The sequence below is a fragment of the Neomonachus schauinslandi genome, chromosome 7 (genome assembly GCF_002201575.2).
Source record: "Neomonachus schauinslandi chromosome 7, ASM220157v2, whole genome shotgun sequence".
In the NCBI taxonomy this organism is placed as follows: domain Eukaryota; kingdom Metazoa; phylum Chordata; class Mammalia; order Carnivora; family Phocidae; genus Neomonachus; species Neomonachus schauinslandi.
The window spans coordinates 21,039,173-21,062,301 of NC_058409.1; the positions used below are offsets into that span (position 1 = coordinate 21,039,173).

The 23,129-nt window shown below is 40.3% G+C and overlaps 1 protein-coding gene across 1 annotated transcript in view; it reads left to right on the forward strand.

Annotated features, from left to right (window-relative positions):
• The first annotated feature begins 1,540 nt into the window (after nucleotides 1-1,540).
• The window catches only part of SLC27A6 (solute carrier family 27 member 6), a 68,252-nt gene continuing 46,663 nt past the window's right edge, over nucleotides 1,541-23,129 (forward strand). The window contains exons 1-2 of the mRNA XM_021701931.1: nucleotides 1,541-2,220; nucleotides 13,557-13,760. Of these exons, the coding sequence (XP_021557606.1) occupies nucleotides 1,740-2,220; nucleotides 13,557-13,760 (685 nt within the window). The 5' untranslated portion in view covers nucleotides 1,541-1,739. The remainder of the gene's footprint in view (nucleotides 2,221-13,556; nucleotides 13,761-23,129) is intronic.

The following is a 23,129-nucleotide window of genomic DNA, read 5'->3' on the forward strand; positions in this document are numbered from 1 at the left end:
TAGTTTGAAGTCCTGGTAAATGGTTTAAAAGATCACATGAAAATTTAAAAAGTTATTTTTAAGGACAGAAAATAGTATCTGTTTCTCTCTCTTTTTTTCTTTTCTTTTCTTTTTTTAAGACAGAGTGAGAGAGTGAGAGCCGGGGTGGGCAGAAAGAGAGAGGGAGAGAGAGAATCCCAAGCAGACTCCATGCCCAGCACCGGTCCCACCCCGGGCTCATCCCAAGAACCTGAGATCATGACTTGAGCCAAAATCAAGAGTAGGACCCTTAACCGACTGAGCCACCCAGGCGCCCAAGAATAGTATCTTATACTTTAAAAAAAAAAAGGGGAGGTGTGTGTGGATATGGACTTAAGCTCCCACATCAATCAATATTTTTGTAAAATTCTGTAAAAAGCGCTTCTAGGCATTTTAAGGATAAAATTTCAATATAAATGTCAATTCCGACCTTTAAGTTTTTAAAAGTACTTTTTGTAGAACAACCCAATTTTGTGTTTTATGAATCAAAGAGTTCAAATATTCCTTGACCTGACCAATTCATAGGTATCTTTTTTGTTGTTTTCTCTCTCTTTCCATCGGGATATATATACATACGTACATATACATATAAATACATATATTTTAACTCTTCCAGTCGCCTCTCCAGCGTCTAGTTTAGTTTAGTTCCCTTTATTGTTTAGTGAATGAACTCTCTCGCCCCAATTCCAGCAGCCTGGTTGCCCTCGACTCTTGCCACGACTTCCGGGATCCCCAGCTTTCCCTCCGGGACCGTCCTTTCGCGGCCAGAGGCCCCAGTCACGGCACCCTCGCCGGACCCAGCTGGGGAGGCGGCCAGGGGGCCCGAGCTGTCCCGGCGGCGGCGCTTCGGGCGGGGGTTGGCCGGGAGCCTGGAGGCGGGCGGTAGGCGGACGACACCTCCGCGGTGGCTCGGAGGAGAGATCCACCAGCCCAAGAACAGTCGGAGGGTATCTGCGGCCCGGGCCGGAGGCAGCCACTCCGGGCGGGCGCGGGGGTCACCGGGGTGCAGTCCGCCGGGACGCGGTGCGTGGTGCGTCCGAGGGGAGCTGCGGGGCGCCGGGCCGTGGCGCGGGGCGGAGCCGGGGCGGGGCTCGGACCCGGATCTCACTAGACGTGGGGCATCCCCGACCCAGACGTGGCCCAGACACCCCGCGCGGTTTCTGGTGGGTTAAGAGGGGAAGTCGCTGCCTTTCTCAGCCGTCGCCACCCCAGCGTCTCCAGGCTCGAGTTCAGCCTCCAAGTTGCAGCCGCCGGAAAGCCTGTCCCCAGAAGAAAAGCATCTGCCCCTGGACGTAGTTCTCCGGAGGGTGGTGGGATTTGTTGCGGGCCGCAGAGGCTCCGGGGACTGACCCAGCCTGCGGGGAGAGGGCTGGAGAGGGCCGGAGGACCCATCAGGGCGCGGGCCGCAGTTGGGGCTTTTGCCAGGCAGGGGCGCTGAGCCGGGCTCCTAGATTCCGAGGACCCTGCGAGTGCCCGCGTTGATATCGCGCGCTCTCCCCTCATCCGCCTGGTGACCCAAGCCTTATCCCCAGCATCCGTTGGAGCGACTTCTTCTGTGCACTCTTCTGATTCTGTTTCTCAAGATTACCCTCTCCCTCCCGGAAACGGTGGCGCGAACTGCAGGTGCCAGCCTGAAGCCCCGAGGACCTGCGGTCTCTGCGGATAGCTGCACCTGGGGAGAAGGGCTGGGATCCCAGCTGCCTTCTGTGCCGGTGGCCCCCATGCTCCTGTCATGGTTAGCAGGACTAGCGGCTGGACTAGTCTTCCTGCATTTCTTGCAGAAACTCGCGTTCCCTTACTTCTGGGACGATTTCTGGTACCTGCTGAAGGTGGTACGTTATGGAATTCGGTTGGAGATGTACGTACTGAAAGGGGAGCTGTTCACTGTCCTGGATAAATTCCTGAGTCTTGCCAAGAAGCAGCCCCAGAAACCTTTCATCATCTATGAGGGAGACATCCACACCTATCAGGATGTGGACAAAAGGAGTAGCAGAGTGGCCCACGTCTTCCTAAACCATTCCACGCTGAAAAGGGGGGACACCGTGGCTCTGCTGATGAGCAACGAGCCTGACTTCGTCCACGTGTGGTTCGGCTTGGCCAAGCTGGGCTGCGTGGTGGCCTTCCTCAATTCCAACATTCGCTCCAACTCCCTTCTGCACTGTATCCGCAGCTGTGAGCCCAGGGCCCTCGTGGTAGGCGCAGGTAAAGTACCGGGTGAGGGTCACCCGACCCCCCCCCCCCGCCGCCGCCCTTTTTTGTTAGAACAGTTCACAATTAATACTTTGGGTATGTGATGAAGTGTGCATAGTAAGGATACAAAACAGTTTTACAGTTCTGTGACTCGTGGTTTAATTCTCCCTCTCCCATTTCCACCACTTTCTCTGTTGTAGATGAGTGAATACCAAGACAAGTTTAAAAACTTTTCTGAATCCTCTGCTTCTTACTGTTTTGGGGAGAGGGGGCAGTTTTATGGTTATTGATGTCTTCAGTGAATGTAAGAACACAGAGAGATAGAACTTGGTATGTTTTAAAATTTTGTCCCATCTGACAAAATTATGTGATGAGTAGGAAAGGTATCTTGATTTCATGGCAGAATACCTACCTACCCCTTATAGTAACACTGTCAAGGTTGACTACATTTGAAGAACAAATATGTTTAATCTGAATTGCATGAATTCTTATCTTCATGTCTGCTTTTATTTTGCACTGCTTGCAAGCTAGGATTTGCCTAGCAAGTTTGGGTTCCCATCTCCCAGCCAGTGGGCGGGCTCTTGGCAGACTTGGCAGACTCTCTCTCTTACCCCAGCCCTGTCTGTCATCTTTTTTTTTTTTTCCCCCTGTCAGTAGGTTCTAGTCTTCTCCCTCCTCCCTTGAAGTTAGGCTTTGGATGCACATGTTGACACAGAACTACAAGGGAAAGGTTTTGGTTGATACTAATTAACAAAGAACCTAGGAAGGTGGGTGGCACAACCAAGTGGAATTGAAGTATGACCAGTGATACTTATTTGGTGTAATCTAATGGATTTGTGCATATCTTTTTTTGCACGAGGAGAGGCAGGTGGAGGATGAGGAGGATCCACAGCAAGGGCCTTAGTGAAAGTACTTAAGTAGTTTAGACTAAGAGATACACACTGACACCTCATATAGAGTTTTTAGATTTATAGAGCAATTATGAAAAATTATCTACGTTTATACATTAGTGATCTCAGAAGTGTAGAACTTTACAAGTAACCTTTATCCTATAACACTTGCATATCACACAATAATGGGTTAGGGATATATAGTACAAAAGTTAGTTTTTCAAGACTTTCATTTCTGCTCATTCCCCTTGTCCTTCCAGCCCAACTTGTGACCTGAGAAAGTAGCAAAATGTTTACTCTCAAGCACTGATTTTATCTTGTTTAATCTAAAGGAGTGGAGAAGCTGAATAGTCTCTCTTGTCTATTTTTTGTTCCTTTTTTTTTTCATTCAGTAGTCATATCCTCCAAGACTGAAATTCAGTCCCTTATCTTGGAACGAGGTTAACTAGTGTGATGAACTTCCTCTGAACTGTAACAATAAGTAGGATAAGTGAGTCATAGAGAATTTTGACATGATGGTGAACAGGGGCAAGTGATAAATGTGAATGCAGCAGAAAAAAATACCATTCATCTCTGGATATATTCCAACATTTTATTGCTCAATCTAATTCAGATAGCCGTTTCTAGAGCAAATCGAAATTTGGTTGTGCTAAAAATTGATAAAGCCATAAATTCCTTTTACAAGAGCAAACTAAGAGGGCCAGGGTATCCCTAAAAAGATTTCAGTGGCCATGTTATTGAAGCCAACCTGAGAAACATCCTATAGCCAGTCTCTGGAGGGATTCCTCTGAGAGTGTATAGGGCTGGTTACCTCTCAGCAAAGAACAGTCAAACTTGGCTCTTGACTGAGTGGTTGCCTAATTAGGAACAATTAATTTTGCAGTTCTACTTGTGCCAAAGTCTTGCTTTGCTTGCCAATCACTAAATTGCATTGTTTCCTTGTTTTTGACTTTTACACCAACAGTGAATTTTTATATATAAAAGCCGATTTGGGATGCTGGAGTTTTAAGCCAAAACCATTTAGTCAATATGCTTGGTAATAGATAGGTGGAGAAACCAACCTTAAATCTTATTAACAGTTCTTTTTAGCATATCTTTAGAATATATAAATTACATATGTTTTTCAAAGATGGGACAATTGTATTTTATGTAATTACTGGGTTGTGTATTTTTTGTTTGTTTTGTTTGTTTTGTTATTGTTTGTTTTTTGGTAGGATGTGGCTTATCACAGGGACTTTTCTGTATTTGAAGCTCTTAGCCTGAAATACTGTATTCTTGGCATCTTGAGTCAAATTAGTGAACAATATATACATGCAGTTTTTAGAGCTTTAAATTTTAGAGGTCTTAGAGTCTCATGGGGTGTTTCTAATGGAGATGTAACATCATTAAACCATTATATCCCCGGGGAAAGTGTACTGAGAAAGAAATGAGTCAGAGGGTTTAGATGGAGATAACCCAGACAGATTTGGATTTCAATTATGGTCTACCACTTCTTAGCTCTGTCATTGAGGAAAAGGTCATCAGTTGCCCTGGGTCTCATTTTACTTAGTTGTAAAATGGTGACAAAACCAATCTACTTCACAATGTAATTCTGAGATTAAATGAGGTAGCTTTTGTAAAGTGACTAGCTGAGTGCCTGGTATGTACTAACTGGAGCTGTAGTGAATTGAAATAATTGCTATTATTATTATTATAAAGTCATCTGAGGCTTTTAATAAGGAAACTTGCTTGGATTTTGCTGCTACAATCTAATTTGGTGTTAGCTATAAGAAAGGCTGGTAAGTAGTTTGGTATAGGACCTCCAGCACCTTACTTTGGTATGTTTTAACAACATTTTATTTTCCAGAAGTTATATAGAACCAATTTCAAACAGGTTTTATAGGCAGGCCAGATAATGCCTTTTTTTTTTTTTTAAGATTTTATTTATTTATTTATTTATTTATTTATTTATTTATTTATTTAGAGGGAAAGAGTGAGCAGGGGGAGGGGGCAGAGAGAGAATCTCAAGCAGACTCCCTGCTGAGCCTGGGACCCAAAGCTGGTCTCCATGTCAGGACCCTGAGATCATGAGCTGGGCTGAAATCAAGTGGATTTCAAGCTAAGCCACCCAGGAGGCCCCAGATAATGTCTTATAATTCTGTCTTCAGGAATAAGTCAAAGGAAAAGATGTCAACTAATCTCCTGGGCAAATTGTTACTCTCATTAACAAAAATATTAACAGTTGCCCTTTACTCAAGGCTGATTATGTAAAAGATACTCTCAGTGATTCCAAGAGGCAGGTACAGAGCTATATATTGGCAGCAGAGGGAAAGACATTCACTGAGAACAACTTAGTTTGCAGAGCAAAGGTTCAAAAGCTCATCTCTGATACAAGACTGTGTTGTACTATATAGCCCAGTTGTTTCTGAGGCTGGTCAGTCCCCTTTTGATATAACTAGGAAAAGATATGCATTCCAGTTTTATAAAAATACTAAAATAAAGGTTGCTAATATTAGGATACCAGGTTTTTCATATACAGATAACTAGAAAAAAATTAAATGTTTTAAAAACTCTTACTCCTTTCTCTCACAGTCTGAAGATTCAAAAATACTTGCCAGGAAGTTTCCTATCTGTATAATGTGGTTTTGAAGATGTATTAAATGGCATTTCAGATTTCCCTGGAAATTTCAATGCTTATTGAAAATTAAATAGTCTTAGGTTAAACCTAGTCCTTTCCTCCCAATATTTCAACTTCGATTATTACTAATGGTGCCTGTGACCAAGATTATCATCTACCTCTATATGCTATTCTCTTTACTTAGAATAAACAGGAAAATGTTGGGGTGCTTGGATATCACTTTAAAAAGTCTATGTAACTGGGGCGCCTGGGTGGCTCAGATGGTTAAGCGTCTGCCTTCAGCTCAGGTCATAATCCCAGGGTCCTGGGATCGAGGCCCACATTGGGCTCCTGGCTCAGCGAGGAGCCTGCTTCTCCCTCTCCCTCTGCCTCTCTCCCTGCTCATGCTCTCTCTCTCTGTATCTCTGTGTCTCAAATGAATAAATAAAATCTTTAAAAAAAAAAGTCTATGTAATTATATTCTTTGACCCATTTAGCAATAATAATAATAATGTTAACAATAAATAATAATAACCTCTTCCATTTCTAAAGTACTTTATGAATTACAAATTATTTGTATGTATATTATCTTATGTGACTCTCATTACAGCCATAGCCTTGTTTTAAAGGGAGGGAAAGCATGGTTTAGAGCGGGCAAACCATCTCCTCAAGCTTACACATGTAGAAGAAGCAATGTACAGTTTGGAGCTGGGATTTTCTTTTCTTTTCTTTTTTTTTTTTAAAGATTTATTTATTTATTTATTTGAGACAGAGAGAATGAGAGACAGAGAGCATGAGAGGGAGGAGGGTCAGAGGGAGAAGCAGACTCCCCTGCTGAGCAGGGAGCCCGATGTGGGACTCGATCCCAGGACCCCAGGATCATGACCTGAGCCGAAGGCAGTCGCTTAACCGACTGAGCCACCCAGGCTCCCTGGAGCTGGGATTTTCTGATGTGAAAGCCTGCTGGGTACACCTTTGTCTTTGTCCTTTGTTCCTGTTCTTTCCCCCATCGCCATCTTTTCCTTTCCTTTCCCCATCCCTTCCTGCTCCCCACCCCCTTTCCTTCCCTGTCTCTCACCTTCCATCTATCCACCTACTTCCTTTCAGTACCTTTTCCACTAACCGCTCCTGCCTCAGATGTGGTATGACTATTCACAGCGACCCAGTAGAATGGTCAAGTTCTAGTCATTATTTGTGCGGACTCAGGACCAGGCCCAGAACAAGGATGTAAGCTCTTTGAGTGGAGGAAGTTTGTTTTGTTCACTGCTAAATTCTCAGAACTTAGCACAAAGGAGATGCTCAACAAATATTTATTGCCAGTATGAATGAATGACCTCATGAAAAAGTACGAGGTACATATGGACACTCCGTAACTTCTTATTTACTTGCATATTTTTGCTAATAAATTGTCCCTCTGCTGTCCATTTGGTAACTGATTTTGATAGTAGATGTATCAGTGGAATTTCTTTGTTGTGTTATTTTATATTAATGTTGCTAATTGTTAGAATCATGACTCCCCAAAAGTACGAAGCGCTTTAGATACAGTAAGCATCTCCAGAGTTTCGGATTTATTTGCATGTATGTATTTTGTACTTTCTCCTTTCTTAATATACAAAAATTACTCTCAGTGTATAACTAAAAAATATATATTAATATTACCCTGAACTCTTACTTTGGATTCAATGGTATCAACATGTTTGGAAGGGTTTTGTGTTCCTGTTCATAAGAAACGGCTCTAATAATTTATAGTAAGGCATGCAGATTTGCCCTGTTAGTTTTCCTGAACTGTTGCATTCAGACTGTGCAGGGCAAATGTGCCATTATAATTCTCCAAATGACTTTCAGCCATAAAGGCATCTGCTTTTTAAAGACCAAGAGGAAGGGTTAGAGGAAAAATAAAGAACCTTTAAGTTTTATAGAAAGGAATATGTATTCAGATAGATAAGAAACATGGCTCATGTAAACTTTTATTATTTAACCCAGGTATTGTGATAACCTCACATCTATTTTCATTCTTAGGACATTTTTGTATTTTTACTTATATTTAGTAGAATGAATGGCTGTTTTGCATTTTTATTTTCCATTTTAGACTCAGCTCAGTCAAAGATGACCTCCATCCCAAAAGAAAATTGCTCATTTCAATAGGAAAGTTAAGTGGCTTCATGATTCCCTAGCTGGAAAAGACAGTGTTCTAAGCACTGATACACTTGTGGTTTTTTTCTTTTCTGATCATGGGGACACTGACTGGCGTTCTTATTTACATTATCTGCTGAACATGTGTTCACTGTAAGGGAATGATGTTTGAATGCTGGCAGGAGCAAAAACTATTTAAAAGGAGATTGTGCCTACTCAGAGATGTGGCAGGGCTAAGTGGGAGAAATACACGTCTTGGAGTCAGGCAAACATGGGCTTAAACCCTAACTCTGACGTTAACTGACTGCTAACACATAGCAGATGATCGATGAGTATCAGTGGGTCTTGTGCAAATTAAATGTAAAGAACACGACAGGGTGCCTGGACCATAGTATATATTCAATAAATGGTTGCCATAATTATTTTTAATTGCATAGAGGCAGAGACATATATGCAAAGTAAAAGTGTCTGCCTTTGCTATGGGCAGATGGCCATCAGGAGGCAGATCCAGGCACATGGCCCGGGACCCAAGCGAACTGGTTTTAAGCAGCTGTTCTGTCCTCCCCCGTAGCATTGTGGCCATATCTACTTCCCAACCCTCAGGAGCTAGAGCTGGAATGGTGTCAGAGAAGTTAGGAGCCAGATGGTTAGCTCTTCTCTGGCCGAGAAAAGGAGGATTCTTCCACTTATAACCAGAAAGGAATGTGGAAAATAACTCTGATGGCGTATGAATCTTGTAGATATACTACCTTGGAATTGCCTTTTTGCCAATTTATAGTTTACTTACTGATTAGTCTGTGTCTAGAGAGCTCTTCCGTGCATTTACTAGTTTTTACTACTTTGTCATTGAAAAATAGCAAGCCAAATACATCATGGCGTTGTGGTCCCATTTGGGTAATAATTATTCATTGGCAATGGGAGATGTGCTGGAAATAAAATCAAATGAAGTGTTCTACTTTTTACTTTCTTGAACAATTTTACCCATAATAAATATGCTCTCTGTCCCTCAAAACGTGGGGACAGCTGAGCGTGAAAACACGTAAGCCCACTTACAAACTTGTTTGCATATATTCAGGGCAGCTAATAAAATCATTTCAGGGAAGAATATGTTATCACAATCGAAAAGACTTGTGCTTCTGTGCACTTCCTAGGATTATTATGATTATTAATAAACTAATATTTGTTAGACTAGCTGGCACATTATTCATGGTGAGATGAGTTTCTGGCCTGATATGAATTGCCTTAGGATATTGCTTACTTAAGCATCAATTTTGTTAGAGCCTGCCCATGCTTTCTATGGAAAACCTGTTGAGTGGCTCTAAGTAGTAGGAGGGTATTTATAAGCATGAAGTGAGACCTATAATTTCACTTTGGATTCTGTGTGAATATTGCTTTGGAATGTGGAAAGCTCAAGGTAACCATTTGTCCCGGAATTCCATATAAGTTGTCTTGATGCCTAAAAGTTTCAGTGTTTGCCAGTGTTTTAAGAACTATAAGCTATTCCTTTGAAGCGTTAGCTTGTTTTATGTAAAATAAGATAACTTTAAGAGCTTTTAATGCAGGATGAATAACATAATTCATACTAATGGCATAGTAGAGGGATATGTTAAATTTTACTCCTTGCACTTATAGTGTCAGTAATGTGAATAAGAGACAAGATGATGTAGAAACAAATTAATTGGTACAAAAAGAGCTGAAGGATCATGAGCAGAGATCATAATTTACCTGTTTTTCTAAAGATTTCATTTATCTATTTGAGAGAGAGAAAGCGGGGGAGGGGCAGAGGGAATGGGGGAGGGAGAAGCACACTCCCTGCACAGCAGGGAGCCCAACTCCCAACTTGAGGCTTGATTCCAGGGCTCCATCCCAGGACCCCGAGATGATGACCTGAGCTGAAGTCAGATGCTTAACTGACTGAGCCACCCAGGCAGCCCTCTAATGTACCCATTTTAATGCTTGCAGCACTACTTAATGAAGTGCCTTGCATATTTGAGAAATAGTATGAGTTTCTTAAAAGGACCCTATTGCTATGAAAGCCTTCTACATCATACAGCCTTGTCCTGTGAGGTAGACTTTGCTCAAGGTCATAAAATATTCGGGTGTCACATTTTCTTTTTTTTTTTTTTAAGATTTTATTTATTTATTTTTTAGAGAGCGAGCGAGAGAGAAACAGCATGAGAGGGGAGAGGGTCAGAGGGAGAAGCAGGCTCCCCGCAGATCAGGGAGCCCGATGCGGGACTCGATCCCAGGACCCTGGGATCATGACCTGAGCCGAAGGCAGACGCTTAACCATCTGAGCCACCCAGGCGCCCTCAGGTGTTGCATTTTCTTACAGCAGTTTTCTGTCAAGACCTGCATCTCCAGGGGATCCCATGGGCAGAGCTCAATTCCATACCCAGATCTCCCTCCAGCACCCACAGTGTGTGTGCGCCAGGGGCAGTGAGCGGAGGTATGGATTAGGACACACGTCATTCATTTGAGGTCTTATAGTTCAACAGGTTTCGATGGTAGTACCCTTCACTGAAGAGTAAATCTTCATGAAACATAGCCAGGTGTCCTCGAGGTATATAAAAACGTGCTATTTTGCGTCAGGACTTACTATTCAGAGTTTACTTGCAAAATGACACTGAACCTTTTCATTTTGTTAAGGAATACTGACAGTGATAAATAAATCGTCATTTTTTTATCCTCTACAAGACTTTTCAGATTTTTATTTCAATTTTCGTTATCCTCAACCACATTACCTACGACTGTTGAAGAAATAATTTAATAAAATTCTGTAGAATTCTGAATGTCTCAGCTAAGTCAATTTAATTTTAACCTTTGAAGGGAACTAAATTTTATTTCCTCTAATTCTTAGGAACCTGCTCACTTCCTTTTTCTTCTAAAACTCATCCCACTCTTTGTAAACGTTGAGTGTTTCTTTAGACTCTACAATTCCAAAAAAGATATGGAGCCACAATTACTCATATGGTAACTTCCTTTGCACTTATTTTGCCTACTTAGACTTACAGATCATTACAAACATTTTATAAGTTTATGCTGTTAATTTACAATTCCAGACGAGAGATTTGAAATTAAGATAATGAAATGAGTCAACGCAGAGACTTGTACTTATACATTCAAATTGCCAGAAAGAGTCATTAAAACAAGATTGGGGCACCTGGGCGGCTCAGTGGGTTAAGCATCTGACTTTTGATTTCAGCTCAGGTCCTGATCTCAGAGTTGTGAGGTTGGGTCCTGCCTCGGGCTCTGAGCTGGGCATGGAGCCTGCTTAAGATTCTTTCTCCCTCTCCCTCTGCCCCTCCCCCCGCACCATTCCCCACCCCACCCCCACTCTCTCTCTCTCTCAAAAACAACAACAACACGAAATTAAAAGAAAATAGAAAGTCTCGATCATTTGTTTGTCCTGGTTTTTTTCATATATTTGTGGCTTATTCTTCCCCCAGCATTCCCTGTGATTTTTCACTTCTTCCCGAAGCAATCTGTAGCTAGCAGCATGCTGTGTATGCTCAGTGAAACTCTGGACTCTTACAGTTTATTTTATGTGGATTTGTGACAGAAATAAAAATTAATTCAAAAAAGTTCAAGTCCCAGTCGGCCTCCCTACCCCCTGCATATGAACTCCTTATCATTTTGTGGGTTTCCTTAGTTGTATTACAGGTTTCATTTGTGAACTACTTGGTCTAATTTGACATGTTTCTCTTGCTGTTTCTTTGTGATCAGTCTGGATTATAGATTTTGAGGAACTAAATCATGAGTTTTTCTCAAATGTATTATATTATAGTAGAACTAAATAGTGGCTGACAGATGGCTTTTTGAGGTTACCAGATACTGATTTCCATTTCCAAAAAAAATGTTTAATGCAGAACACCGAGTTCAGCTTCAAAGCAGAATATATCTTGTAATTATTTTTGAAGTTGTGTTAAAAAATTTAGAAAAAAATATAATTGTTTGGATGGAAAGGTTCATATTTACATGTACTTGAGCTTTTTACCAGGGTATATTTTACATTTAATAACATTATTTTTTATAATTGATTTCTTTTATGAGGTAATGTATAGATTTTAGGGATAATTAGCCACAGGTTAGAATAACAGTTCTGTCCACCAACTTGTGACTTGGTGTATTCTTTTTCCAGGGCTGCTATAATAAACTCTCGCAAACTGGGTTGCTTAAAACAAAAGAAATTTATTCCCTCGCCGTTCTGGGAGCTAGAAGTCCAAAATAAAAGTGTCTGCTGGGCCATGCTCCCGCTAAAAGATTTAGGAAAAAGTCTTCCTTTGCCTCTTCCTAGCTTCTGGCAGTTGCTGGTACTCTTTGACATGCCTCACATTAACTCCAAAGGCCAGTGGGATATTACTGCTTAATATCTCTAAGGACATTAAGGTAGAGTTTAAGATAAATAACGTAGCACTCAGAAATCCCTATATCTTAAACAAGTATGACGTTTTATAGGAATACCAAACTAAAATTGGAGCACCTTTGTGGAATATAAGTGTCAAACTTCCGTGTTAGAGATCCATATTAAAGTAGGGAAGTGTTAAATTTTAAAGGTATTTAAAGACTATAAATAACTGTGTCTTTACTCTAGAAAAAAATATGAGGCCTCACTGGCTTATACAAAAGACTCTCTGGGAATGTTGATGCTCTGCTTCCTTTATGTCCTACGGAGTGCTGGGTACCTTAATAAATATTTCCTCCTCAGGGACTCACGCCCACCTTCTGCCTCTCTTCTCTACCCCAGCTCCTCCTGAGCAAATGACGTTTTCTTCTACATTAATGACCAAATTAAGAAGGTTGGGTGTAGTCTCCTAAATTAATGCAACATAGCCTCTCCTCTCTAGGTGTTCTTTTGTTTTCTGTACAGTAGAGGCTTCCTGGGAGTTGTATCCTTTTTTCCTTTCTGAAACCTGAATTGCAGCCCAGACCCTTGGTCTTGTGAGACTCTCAAGTTCTTCAGGCCTGAAGACACCAGTGTTTCAGGCTTTTCTACTTCTTGCTTTCTTGTTGCTTGGCATTGGTTCTAGGTGGGCCTTGGGTCCCACTGCTGCCGATGGAGATTGTGCTGTCTTCAGCCTGCTCCCACCTGCCGTTGTTGAACCTTGCTGGGCACTGGGACCTTCCTGCCTGTTGAGGAAGGCATTCATTCCTCCTTTTGCTTTCAAAGACTTTCACCTTTGGTTATCCTGATCCAGAGAAAAGGGCATCTCTAAATTTCCTCACTTAACTTTTGGCTCTGAAACGGTCCCTAAACCATAATGATCTCATGACTCTGGAGGGGTCAGTAGAGTTTACCGAACATATTGCATTATAGTAGAATTAAACAGTGACACACAGATGGCTTTGTGGAATAATGAGCTACCGAGGTATATTTCAATGAAAATGTTTACTGTGGTATCCTGAGCGCAGATTTAAAGTAGAATATAAAAATAGAATTTCATTAAAACATTGGGGAGAAAAAAGCCATAATCTGAATCATGGTGTCTCCAGAATTCAATTTGAATCAGCCTATTTGCATTTATTAAATCAGGTGGTAACCAGATTTCCCTTCCAGTTGGTCACGTTGAATCGGAATGGTAAAATGGCTATGATATTAATCATCCCAATGAAGAGGAAGTCAGCATCGTAGTGACATTTTATCCCTGTTCCAACAGAGAAAAGAAAACACAAGTTAATGGTTTGAGATTCCTGTTTTATTTATCTCTTCCTAAACCTCTGGTTTTTAGATCTGCTTGGAACTGTAGAAGAAATCCTTCCGAGCCTCCCAGAAGGTATCACTGTTTGGGGGATGAACGATTCTGTTCCACAAGGCGTAACCTCACTCAAAGAAAAACTGGGCACAGCGTCTGACAAGCCCATGCCTCACAGCCTCCATGGGGCTTCAAGCCTCAAGTCTCCTCATCTTTATATTTTTACCTCTGGAACAACAGGTAGGATCCATTTCTTGTCGAGAATTGAAAAGAATGCAGCATATTTCCAAGCAACAACAGTCACCATGGGTCTCACCAAACATCTGAGCAAGCACGCATCCAAGAAGTCCCAAGGTTCTTAGATCTTAGAACTCTCAAACTTGGATGACTTTGCTCTCACCGCAACTTGGCAAGTTCCCATGTTCACTTGGCCATTGTCTCATTTAGAAAGATTTTCTTCAAGTGTCGTTGAAGACCTTGGACTGAGTGCAGACCTTGATTCGGCCCAGTTGCTCAGAGTGTGAAATTTGGCCAACTTCTTTGGCAAGATAGCTGCTGACTTCTCTGTTCCTTAAGATTCCTGATATATAAAATGAAGAGATTAGTTTAAGTAGCTTCTAATTATCTTCCTGGATCAAAAAATCCATTGGTCTACTTTAAGACAGTCTTCTGTGTTCTTGTGTACCCTCTTAAATCCTAAACACAATCCAGCTATAGCTGTAGTTTAAGCACAGGTAGTAGGCTCTTGGGCTTTTCCTTAGGGAGATTGGAATGTGTGACAAACAGGAAGTCTTGAAAGCAGTGGGGGGGTTGGGAGAAGATGCAAAATAGAATCAAGTAACTAAACATCCCCCCTCCCTTTTTGTAGGTAAAAAAAATCGTAACACCCCAAAATAAAAAGAATAATTAAACTGCCTAAGAATTCAAAAGAAATGTTAAACCTGACTGACTCTTAGGAAAAGGTGAATGGTATTTATGGTAGGCTAAATAAGCTTTTGTCACTAATGTGAAGATGACTGGGGGTTTGAATTAGAGAAATGAAAAATACTCTGTTAACTAATTTCCTATGCACAGGTGGTATTGTAAGCAAACTACTATTGCATCAGTAAAGTTTTCTTACTTTTCTCGTGTTCTCTTATCTTTCTGTGTGTGTGTCTCTTTTTTATTTACTATTTAGAGTCTAACAATGATCTCTTTTAGATTGGAGAGTAGACTATACTTTTGACGTTGTCTAGAACAGCTTTGTTAAATGAACTGGAAAGTGCTAATGTGTCTCAAGTTGTCAGCATACATTCAGTCTGACTTTGGACTTTGAAAGAGACAATGAAATTTCAGAAATGATATGCTTTGAAAACTTTCAACAGAAGGTATTTAACCAATTTATCCGTATGGCTGTTTTCTTGTGAAAAATAGAAAGTGATTGGTCTTCCAAACATTCTTCACCACTCCCCACCCTCGGCCCAAAGAGAACAGGCAGCGGGGGGGCCTGGATGGCTGTTAGTGGAGTGTCCAACTCTTGATTTTGGCTCAGGCCATGATCTCAGGGTCATGACGTTGAGCCCCTCGTCAGGCTCTGCACTGAACATGGAACCTGCTTAAGATTTTCTCTCCCTCTCCTTCTGCCCCTCCTGCTCGCTTGCACATACTCTCTCTCTCAAAAAATAAAAAAATAAAAAATAAAAAATAACAAGCCAGAGCTACTAGCTTTTTTTTTTTTTTTTTTAAGATTTTATTTATTTATTTGACAGAGAGAGACACAGTGAGAGAAGGAACACAAGCAGGGGGAGTGGGAGAGGGAGAAACAGGCTTCCCGCTGAGCAGGGAGCCCCATGCGGGGCTTGATCCCAGGACCCTGGGATCATGACCTGAGCTGAAGGCAGCTGCTTAACCAAGTGAGCCACCCAGGCATCCCGAAACTCAAACTTTATTTAAAGATTGGCCCTCCTGGACTGAGTTATTAATTTTCCAATCTTTTCTATCCCATTTTCCTTCTCTTATTTTTCATCCACTTTTTGAGAGATTTATCTTCTAAACCTCTGTTCTCTGAAGATGCCCCCTTTTTTTTATAGCACGCTATTTTTGTATTATTGATTATTTATTATCTTGTATCTCTCAGAGTAGTAGTGATAATTTTTTGAAAATTTCTCCTCTCCACCTTGTCTCTCTTTTTGCCAGCACCCTCTTATCTTTTGGTTTATTTTGGTCTCTATCTTTTATCCTAGAGGATTTCCTTAAATAGCTGGTGACCTTTGGCTGTCAGTTCATATTTAAAGTGCAGATACCGAAACATACACAGAAACCCCCAAAACAGATCCTAGCTCGAAGCTGTGTGTGCTGAGTGGAATTTGTGGACTGATTGATCTCATCATGCAGGACATTTTGTTGAGGGATTCGTGACTGTCAGCATCTTCCAGTTTTGACTGGTAGATTCAGATTCCTCAGATAAGCACCTCGAAGGGTAAAACAAGTAAAATGTAGAAGGGAGCTAGAGGAATAAGCAAACTTTCTCTCATTCCCCTTGTTTGCTCAACATTTCTTCTTCCTCATGTTTCTGGAGGCTCATCATTTCCAGAGAATAAATCTCATAACTTCTACCAGTATGGTGGAAGCCATCTGGCTATAATTTGTTTTATTTTCTGAATTTTAGAACAAATACCAAAAGCATTTATTGACATTCTTCCAAAATTAGTTTGTGAATGATCTTACACAGGGAAAGTGAGCATAATAATTTAAAAAAAGGAAAAAAAGAAAAAAAAGTACAGGCCATCCAAAAAAAAAAAAGGAACGTGATACAAATGTCATCTTCTTTTAGCTTAAATCCTAAGCAACCTGGGGTCCTCTTATGGAGATGAGAGAAGAGCCATGTACAGAATTGGTCATACAGTAGATGTCATGATTTATGAAGATAACACTATCAAAGAGTGTAGCAAACCATGATGCATGCAGCCTCATTAAAGATTTAATTGACATTTTTTATGAAAAGCATCTCTCTCTAATACGAACTGGTGTTTTACAACTGAAAACCTTGAGCTGAATTGATTGTAATGGTAATAAATATGATCATTTCTATTGGTATGCCATTTAATGTTAGAAAAGTCACTTGATTCTCATACAGCAAAGCCTTCTGATGTTGATAATGAGGAAGGTGTTGGTGCATGTTAGGACGTGATGTAGAAAGTGAGGCTTTGAAAAAGTGAGCGATGGATAGAGAGTCTGCTCGTGAGCCCTTTTGGCGGGCTGTAATGAAGCCCTCGGGCTGATATTGAACATTTCCAAGCTATTCTTACTACTGCCAAGCCCTGTTTGCCCAAGGTCACCAAAATGGTATATTCCCACATCTGAAAAAATGCAGTGTCTCTGTGTAAAAAAAAAGAGTGAGATCAGTTTTGATGACATTCTTGTCTCTTTGACCTAGGAGGTTATGTGATATTTTGATGAACAAGGGGTGAGCGTTATATAGATTCCCTTTTCTATGACCTTGACCTCATTGTTTCTTAAATAGAACTTCCATAAAGCTCCTTGTTTATAGTTCCATATTTATCTTCCATTCTGTAGGGCACCTGCTCATCAAATTTCTAAGCCTTTCGGGGATTCTGTGGGGGCAAATCATCTTTCTTCAAGGCTCGTCTCAGGTGTCAGCTTCTTGGGTCCATGGTGTCAGTTACCACAGCCATCCATCTGCTTTTCTAGAATCTTGTTGATTTCATCTATAAATCCATTCTTGTTGCCTTGAGGGTCTGTGTATGTGTCTATCTGCCAACTTCTAATTCTGTTATTACTCACTGGGCTTGGCTAAGTAGCCTCAAGAATCTCTAGGAATGCTGTTTAAGCCTGGACAGAGCAGCCATGGGTTCCACTATTCCTAGAAGGAGAGGGAAGAGGAAAATCAGGTCACTGCCCACTGAGATTTGCCTGGAAGCCAGGTACTGTCATCATCTCAATATCTCTCTTTCCTTCATCTCTCCTTTTTCTTAACCTTATGGAATTTTTCATTTTTCCAAAACTATCTCAGAATTCCCCAAATTATTTATTCCTGCCTCTGGATTGGATTTCTCTTACATCATCTCTCCCTCCTTCGCCCTTCTAATCCCCAACTCACGGGGCACAGCCTCCCTCCCACCTTTATGCCTGGACCTCCTCCTGGACCTGTGAGGAGCTCCAATGCCAGGGATTCATAGAAGGTTAGAAGAGCAGAAGACTTCGGAGCATTTCTCAAAGTGTGTTTCTATGACGTGTCCCTTCTCATCTTTAAAGAGATGAAATAAAAATTAAAAAGGGGTGGGATGCCTGGGTCGCTTAGTCGGTGGAGCATCTGACTCTTGATATCCCATCTTGATCTCAGTGTTGTGAGTTAAAGCCCCGCATTGGGTGTGGAGTCTACCTAAATATGTGTGTGTGTGTGTGTGTGTGTGTGTGTGTGTGTGTGTGTGTAGAAAAGAGGCTTTATGACCACGGACGTTTGAGAAACACCATTAACAAAAATACCAAAGCTTCCATACTGCTGGGCTCCACAAGAGCTCTAAAATGTTAATGTGCTTTCTAACTCTTTAAAGGGGGATGCTAAAATGTACTTTTAACAAACTTTATTCCCCTTTTTCTTCATTCCTTCTTTCAAACTTTAACCTCCATCAACCTTTGATCCCTTTCATTTCTTGGACAATCTCATATCTGTTGTCTCTTTTATCAAAAAAATCTAGGGGATGGGGCACCTGAGTGGCTCAGTTGGTCAAGCAACCAACTCTTGATTTCGACTCAGGCAGATCACGATCTCAGGGTCATGAGCTCAAGCCCTGGGTCGGGCTCTATGCTGGCGTGAAGCCTGCTTAAGATTCTCTCTCTCCCTCTCCCTCTGCACCCCCCCCCCCAAAATCTGAGTACTTTGGATGATTTATAATAAATTAATGAGTTCATTATCACTTAAAGCTAACCAAATTAGGAAAGGAAACATGGCTAATTAGTTTACTAAAGTGCTTTGAAGGAGTGAAATAAGCATACAGATGGAAAACAACTAGATAAAGCATCCTTTTCTTTGGTCACACCCCATTTGAAAAATTATTTTAAAGCTGGGTTTCCATGGGATCAGGAACAGTGTGGGAAGTAGGGAATATAGTGACTGAAGAACCATGGGTGGGAAGCAGAAAGTTCTGCTTCCAACTTTCTTGGAAGCAGAAAACACATAAATGCTTGATCCTCTGGATGAAGACAAGAAAGACATTGAATTATCAAGACCAAGGATGGAGCTAGTCTCACCCAAAATCTTTATATGTGGCTTTGATGAGAAAATTTGGACAGATTCCCTGTGCATGTGGATGATGAGAAACTTCCATGTTGTGAGATGCCAAGCTGTCAGGAAGAGCCAGAGAGACTTCTTTTGAAAAAAATTAATAAATTTTAGCTAGGATAAAGGCAAGATAATGCCAACTTTGCATATGAGATCAGTTGTCTTCCAGTTTAATAGAAATGCAGCACAAAGCTTATCAGAAAATGTCACAGCAGGTACAGCAACAAGGTGGATTTGAGGTTCACCTGGATTAAAGTGTCTAGGAAGCACTAAAGCCTATGGTTCATAGCTCTGGGTGCTGCTGTGACCAAAAACCCCATAAAAATTTTGGCTTTTATCAGTGAATATGTTGAATCAGAGAAGGAATGATGTCCTACTATTAGTAAGAGGGAGCCCCGGTTGACTGAGTGATGTGTAAGTTGGTTACTAAAAACTGCTGAATAGAGGATGAAACCAGAGCAAAATTGGAGTTTAGTTTGTATGGAGCTCGTTGTCTGAGTGAGATATATGTTGGGAGATAAAAAGACCAGTGTGAGTCAAATGTCAGTTGGAAAATCAAGCATCATTTCTTTTTCTTTTCTTTTTTTTAAGATTTTTATTTATTTATTTGACAGAGAGAGACACAGCGAGAGAGGGAACACAAGTGGGGGAATGGGAGAGGGAGAAGCAGGCTTCCCGCCAAGAGGGAACCCAATGCGGGACTCGATCCCAGGACCCCGGGATCATGACCTGAGCTGAAGGCAGACGCTTAATGACTGAGCCACCCAGGTGCCCCTCAAGCATCATTCACAGTCCATCCATGTTGTCACAAATGGAAGGATATCTAAAAAACAAAAACAAATGACAAGATAGCTTCCTTTTGAATGGCTGAATAATATTCCACTGTGTATATGTACCACATCTTTTTTATCCATTGATGGGCATTTGGGTTGTTTCCATATCTTGGCTATTGTGAATAATGCTGTGATAAACATGGAAGTGCAGATGTCTTGTTGAAATCTCATTTTCATTTCCTTTAGGTATATATCCAGATGTAAAATTGGATCATAGGGTAAATGTATTTTTAATTTTTTGAAGAACCTCCATACTGTTTTCCACAGTGGTTAAACCAATTTACATTCCCCCCAGCAATGTATAAAAATTCTCTTTTGACTGCATCCTTGCCAGCACCTTTTGTCTCTGATCTTCTTGATGGTAACCATTCTAATAGGTGTGAGGTGTTATCTCACTGTGGTTTCAATTTGCATTTCCCTGGTGGTTAGTGATGTTGAACATCTTTTCGTGGGTCTGTTGGCCATTTTGATGTACAGTTTGGAGAAATGTCTATTTAATTCTTCTGCCCCATTTTTAATTGGATTTTTTTTCTGTTATTGAGTTACTTACTTATTTATAGGTTTTGAATGTTAACCTCTTATCTGATATATGGTTTGCAGAAATTTTCTCCCATTCTATAGGTTGTCTTTTTATTTGGCCATTTCTTTTGCTGTGCAGAAGCTTTTGAGTTTGATGTAATCCCATTTGTTAAATTTTCTTTTATCATTTATGCTTTTCATATCATGTTCAAAAATCATTGCCAAGACCGATATCAATGACCTTCTTCCATACATTTTCTTTTAGGAGTTTAATTGGATTAGGTCTTATGTTTAAGTCTTTGATCTCTGTCAAGTTAATTTTTTTGTGGTGTGAGATAGAGGTCCAGTTTCATTGTTCTGTGTATGTTTCTCTAACATTCCCAGCACCATTTGTTGAAGAGATTATCTTTCCTGCAGTGAGTATTCTTGGCTCCCTCGTCAAATATTAGTTGACCATATATGCCAGGGTTTAATTCTGGGCTCTCCATTCTGTTCTATTAGTAGATGTGTCTATTTTTATTGTGCCAGTATCATACTGATTTTATTACTATGGCTTTGTTTGAAATTCAGAAACCTGATACCTCTGGCTTTGTTCTTTTTTCCTCAGGATTACTTTGGCTCTTTGGGGTCTTTTGTGGTTCCACACAAATTTTTTGGATTGTTTCTTATATTTCTGTGAAGAATGCCTTTGGTATTTTGATGGTGATTGCATTGAATCTGTAGATAGCTTTGGGTGCTATGGTCACTCTAATAATACTAATTCTTCCAGTACATGAACATGGGATGTCTTTCTGTTTGTGTCTTCTTCAGTTTCTTTTTTTTTTTTTTTTTTTTAAAGATTTTATTTATTTATTTGAGAGAGAGAGAAAGCATGAGGTGGGGAGGGTCAGAGGGAGAAGCAGACTCCCCGCCGAGCAGGGAGCCCGATGCGGGACTCGATCCCGGGACTCCAGGATCATGACCTGAGCCAAAGGCAGTCGCTTAACCGACTGAGCCACCCAGGCGCCCTTCTTCAGTTTCTTTTAGCAAAGTTTTGTAGTTTTCATTGTATATTCTTTAATTTCCTTGAATAAATTTATTCCTAAGTATTTTATTGTTTTTGATGCTATTGTTAATTCCCATAGTCTTTTGATTAATTATTTGGGATTTTCTATATATATCGAATCGTATCATCAGCAAATAATGACAATTTTACTTCTTTCTTTCCTATTTGAATAACTTTCATTTCTTTGTCTTGCCCAAGTGCTCTAGCCAGGACTTCCAGTAATGTATTGAATAGGAGTGGTGAGAGTGAACATCCTGGCCTTGTTCCTAATCTTAGAAGAAATGTTTTCAATTTCTCTCTGTTGAATATAATGTTAACTGTGGGTCTGTCATATATGATCTTTATTATGTTGAGGTATATTCCTTTAGTACACAGTCTGTTAAAGGTTTTTATCATAAGACAATGTTGTATAGTCAGATGCTTCTTTTCTATGTCTATTGAAATGATCATGTGAGTTTTATCTTTCCTTTTATTGATGTGATATATTACATTTATTGATTTGCATATGTTGAACCATCCTTGCATCCGAGGGATAAATCCCACTTGGTCATGGTGTATCATGCTTTTAATATGTTCTAGAATTTGGTTTGCTAATATGTCATTGAGAATTTTTGCATCTATTTTCATTAAGGATATATTGGTTTATATTTTCTTCTTGTATTTTTATCTGGTTTTAGTATCAAAGTAATGCTGACATTGTAGAATGAGTTTGGAAGTGTTTCTTCCTCGTCAGTTTTTTGGAAGAGCTTGAGGAAGACTGGTGTTAATTCTTCAATTGTTTGAAGAATTCTCCAGTGAACTATCTGGTCCTGGAGATTTCAGTTTTGGGAGTTGGTGCTTTTTTGTTTTGTTTTGGTTTTTGGTTTTTTTTTTTCATTCAGTCTTTTTACTCATTACTGGTCTGTTCAGATCTTCTATTTCTTCCTGAGTCTTGGTACATTGTGTGCTTCTAGCAACGTGTCCATTTCTTCTAGGTTGTGTAATTTGTTGCCACATAATTCTTCCCCTTAGTCTCTCATGATCCTTTTTATTTTTATAGTGTCAGTTATAATGTCTTCTCTTTCATTTCTGATTTTGAGTCTTCTCTCTTCAGTTAGTTTAGCTAAAGGTCTGCCAATTTTGTTTATCTTTTTAGAGAACCAATTTTTAGTTTTGTTGATCCTTTCTATTGTTTTTCTGGTCTGTATTTCATTTATTTCTGCTCTGATCCTTATTATTTCCTTCCTTCTGCTAACTTTGAGCTTATTTTTTTCTTCTTTTCTATTTCCTTGAGGTGTAAAGTTAGGTTTTTTGTTTGAGATCTTTCTAATTTCTTAATGTAGGCATTTGTAGCTATAAACTTTCCTCTCAGAACTGCTATTGCTCTATTCCACAATATTTGGTATGTTGTGTTTTCAGTTTCTTTTGTTTTGAGATAATTTTTTATTTCCCCTTTGATTTCTTCTTTGACCAAATTGCTGTTTAGAAGTGTGTTATTTAGCTTCCACAATTTGTAGATCTCACTTTCCTCTTGTTGCTGATTTCCAGTTTCATACCGTTGTGTTCAGAGAAGATAGTTGGTATGATTTCAGTCTTCCTAAATTTGCTAAGATCTGTTTTGTGACTTATGGCATGATCTACCCTGGAGATTTTTCCATGCGCATTTGAGAAGAACGCGTATCCTGCTGCTGTTGGATGAAATGTCCTGTACATGTCTGTTAGGTCCATTTTTTCTAAATGTTGTTCAATTCCAGTGTTTCCTTGTTGATTTTCTGACTGAATGCTCTACCCATTGTTGATGGTGGGGTACTGAGGTTTCCTACAATCGCTTGTCAACTTTTTGGCTAAGATCAAGTGTGAGGTACCCTATAATTCTTGTACTGTCATGTATTTCTTCCTTAAGATCTGTTATTAATTGCTTAATACATTTTGGTGCTCAGGTGTTAAGAGCA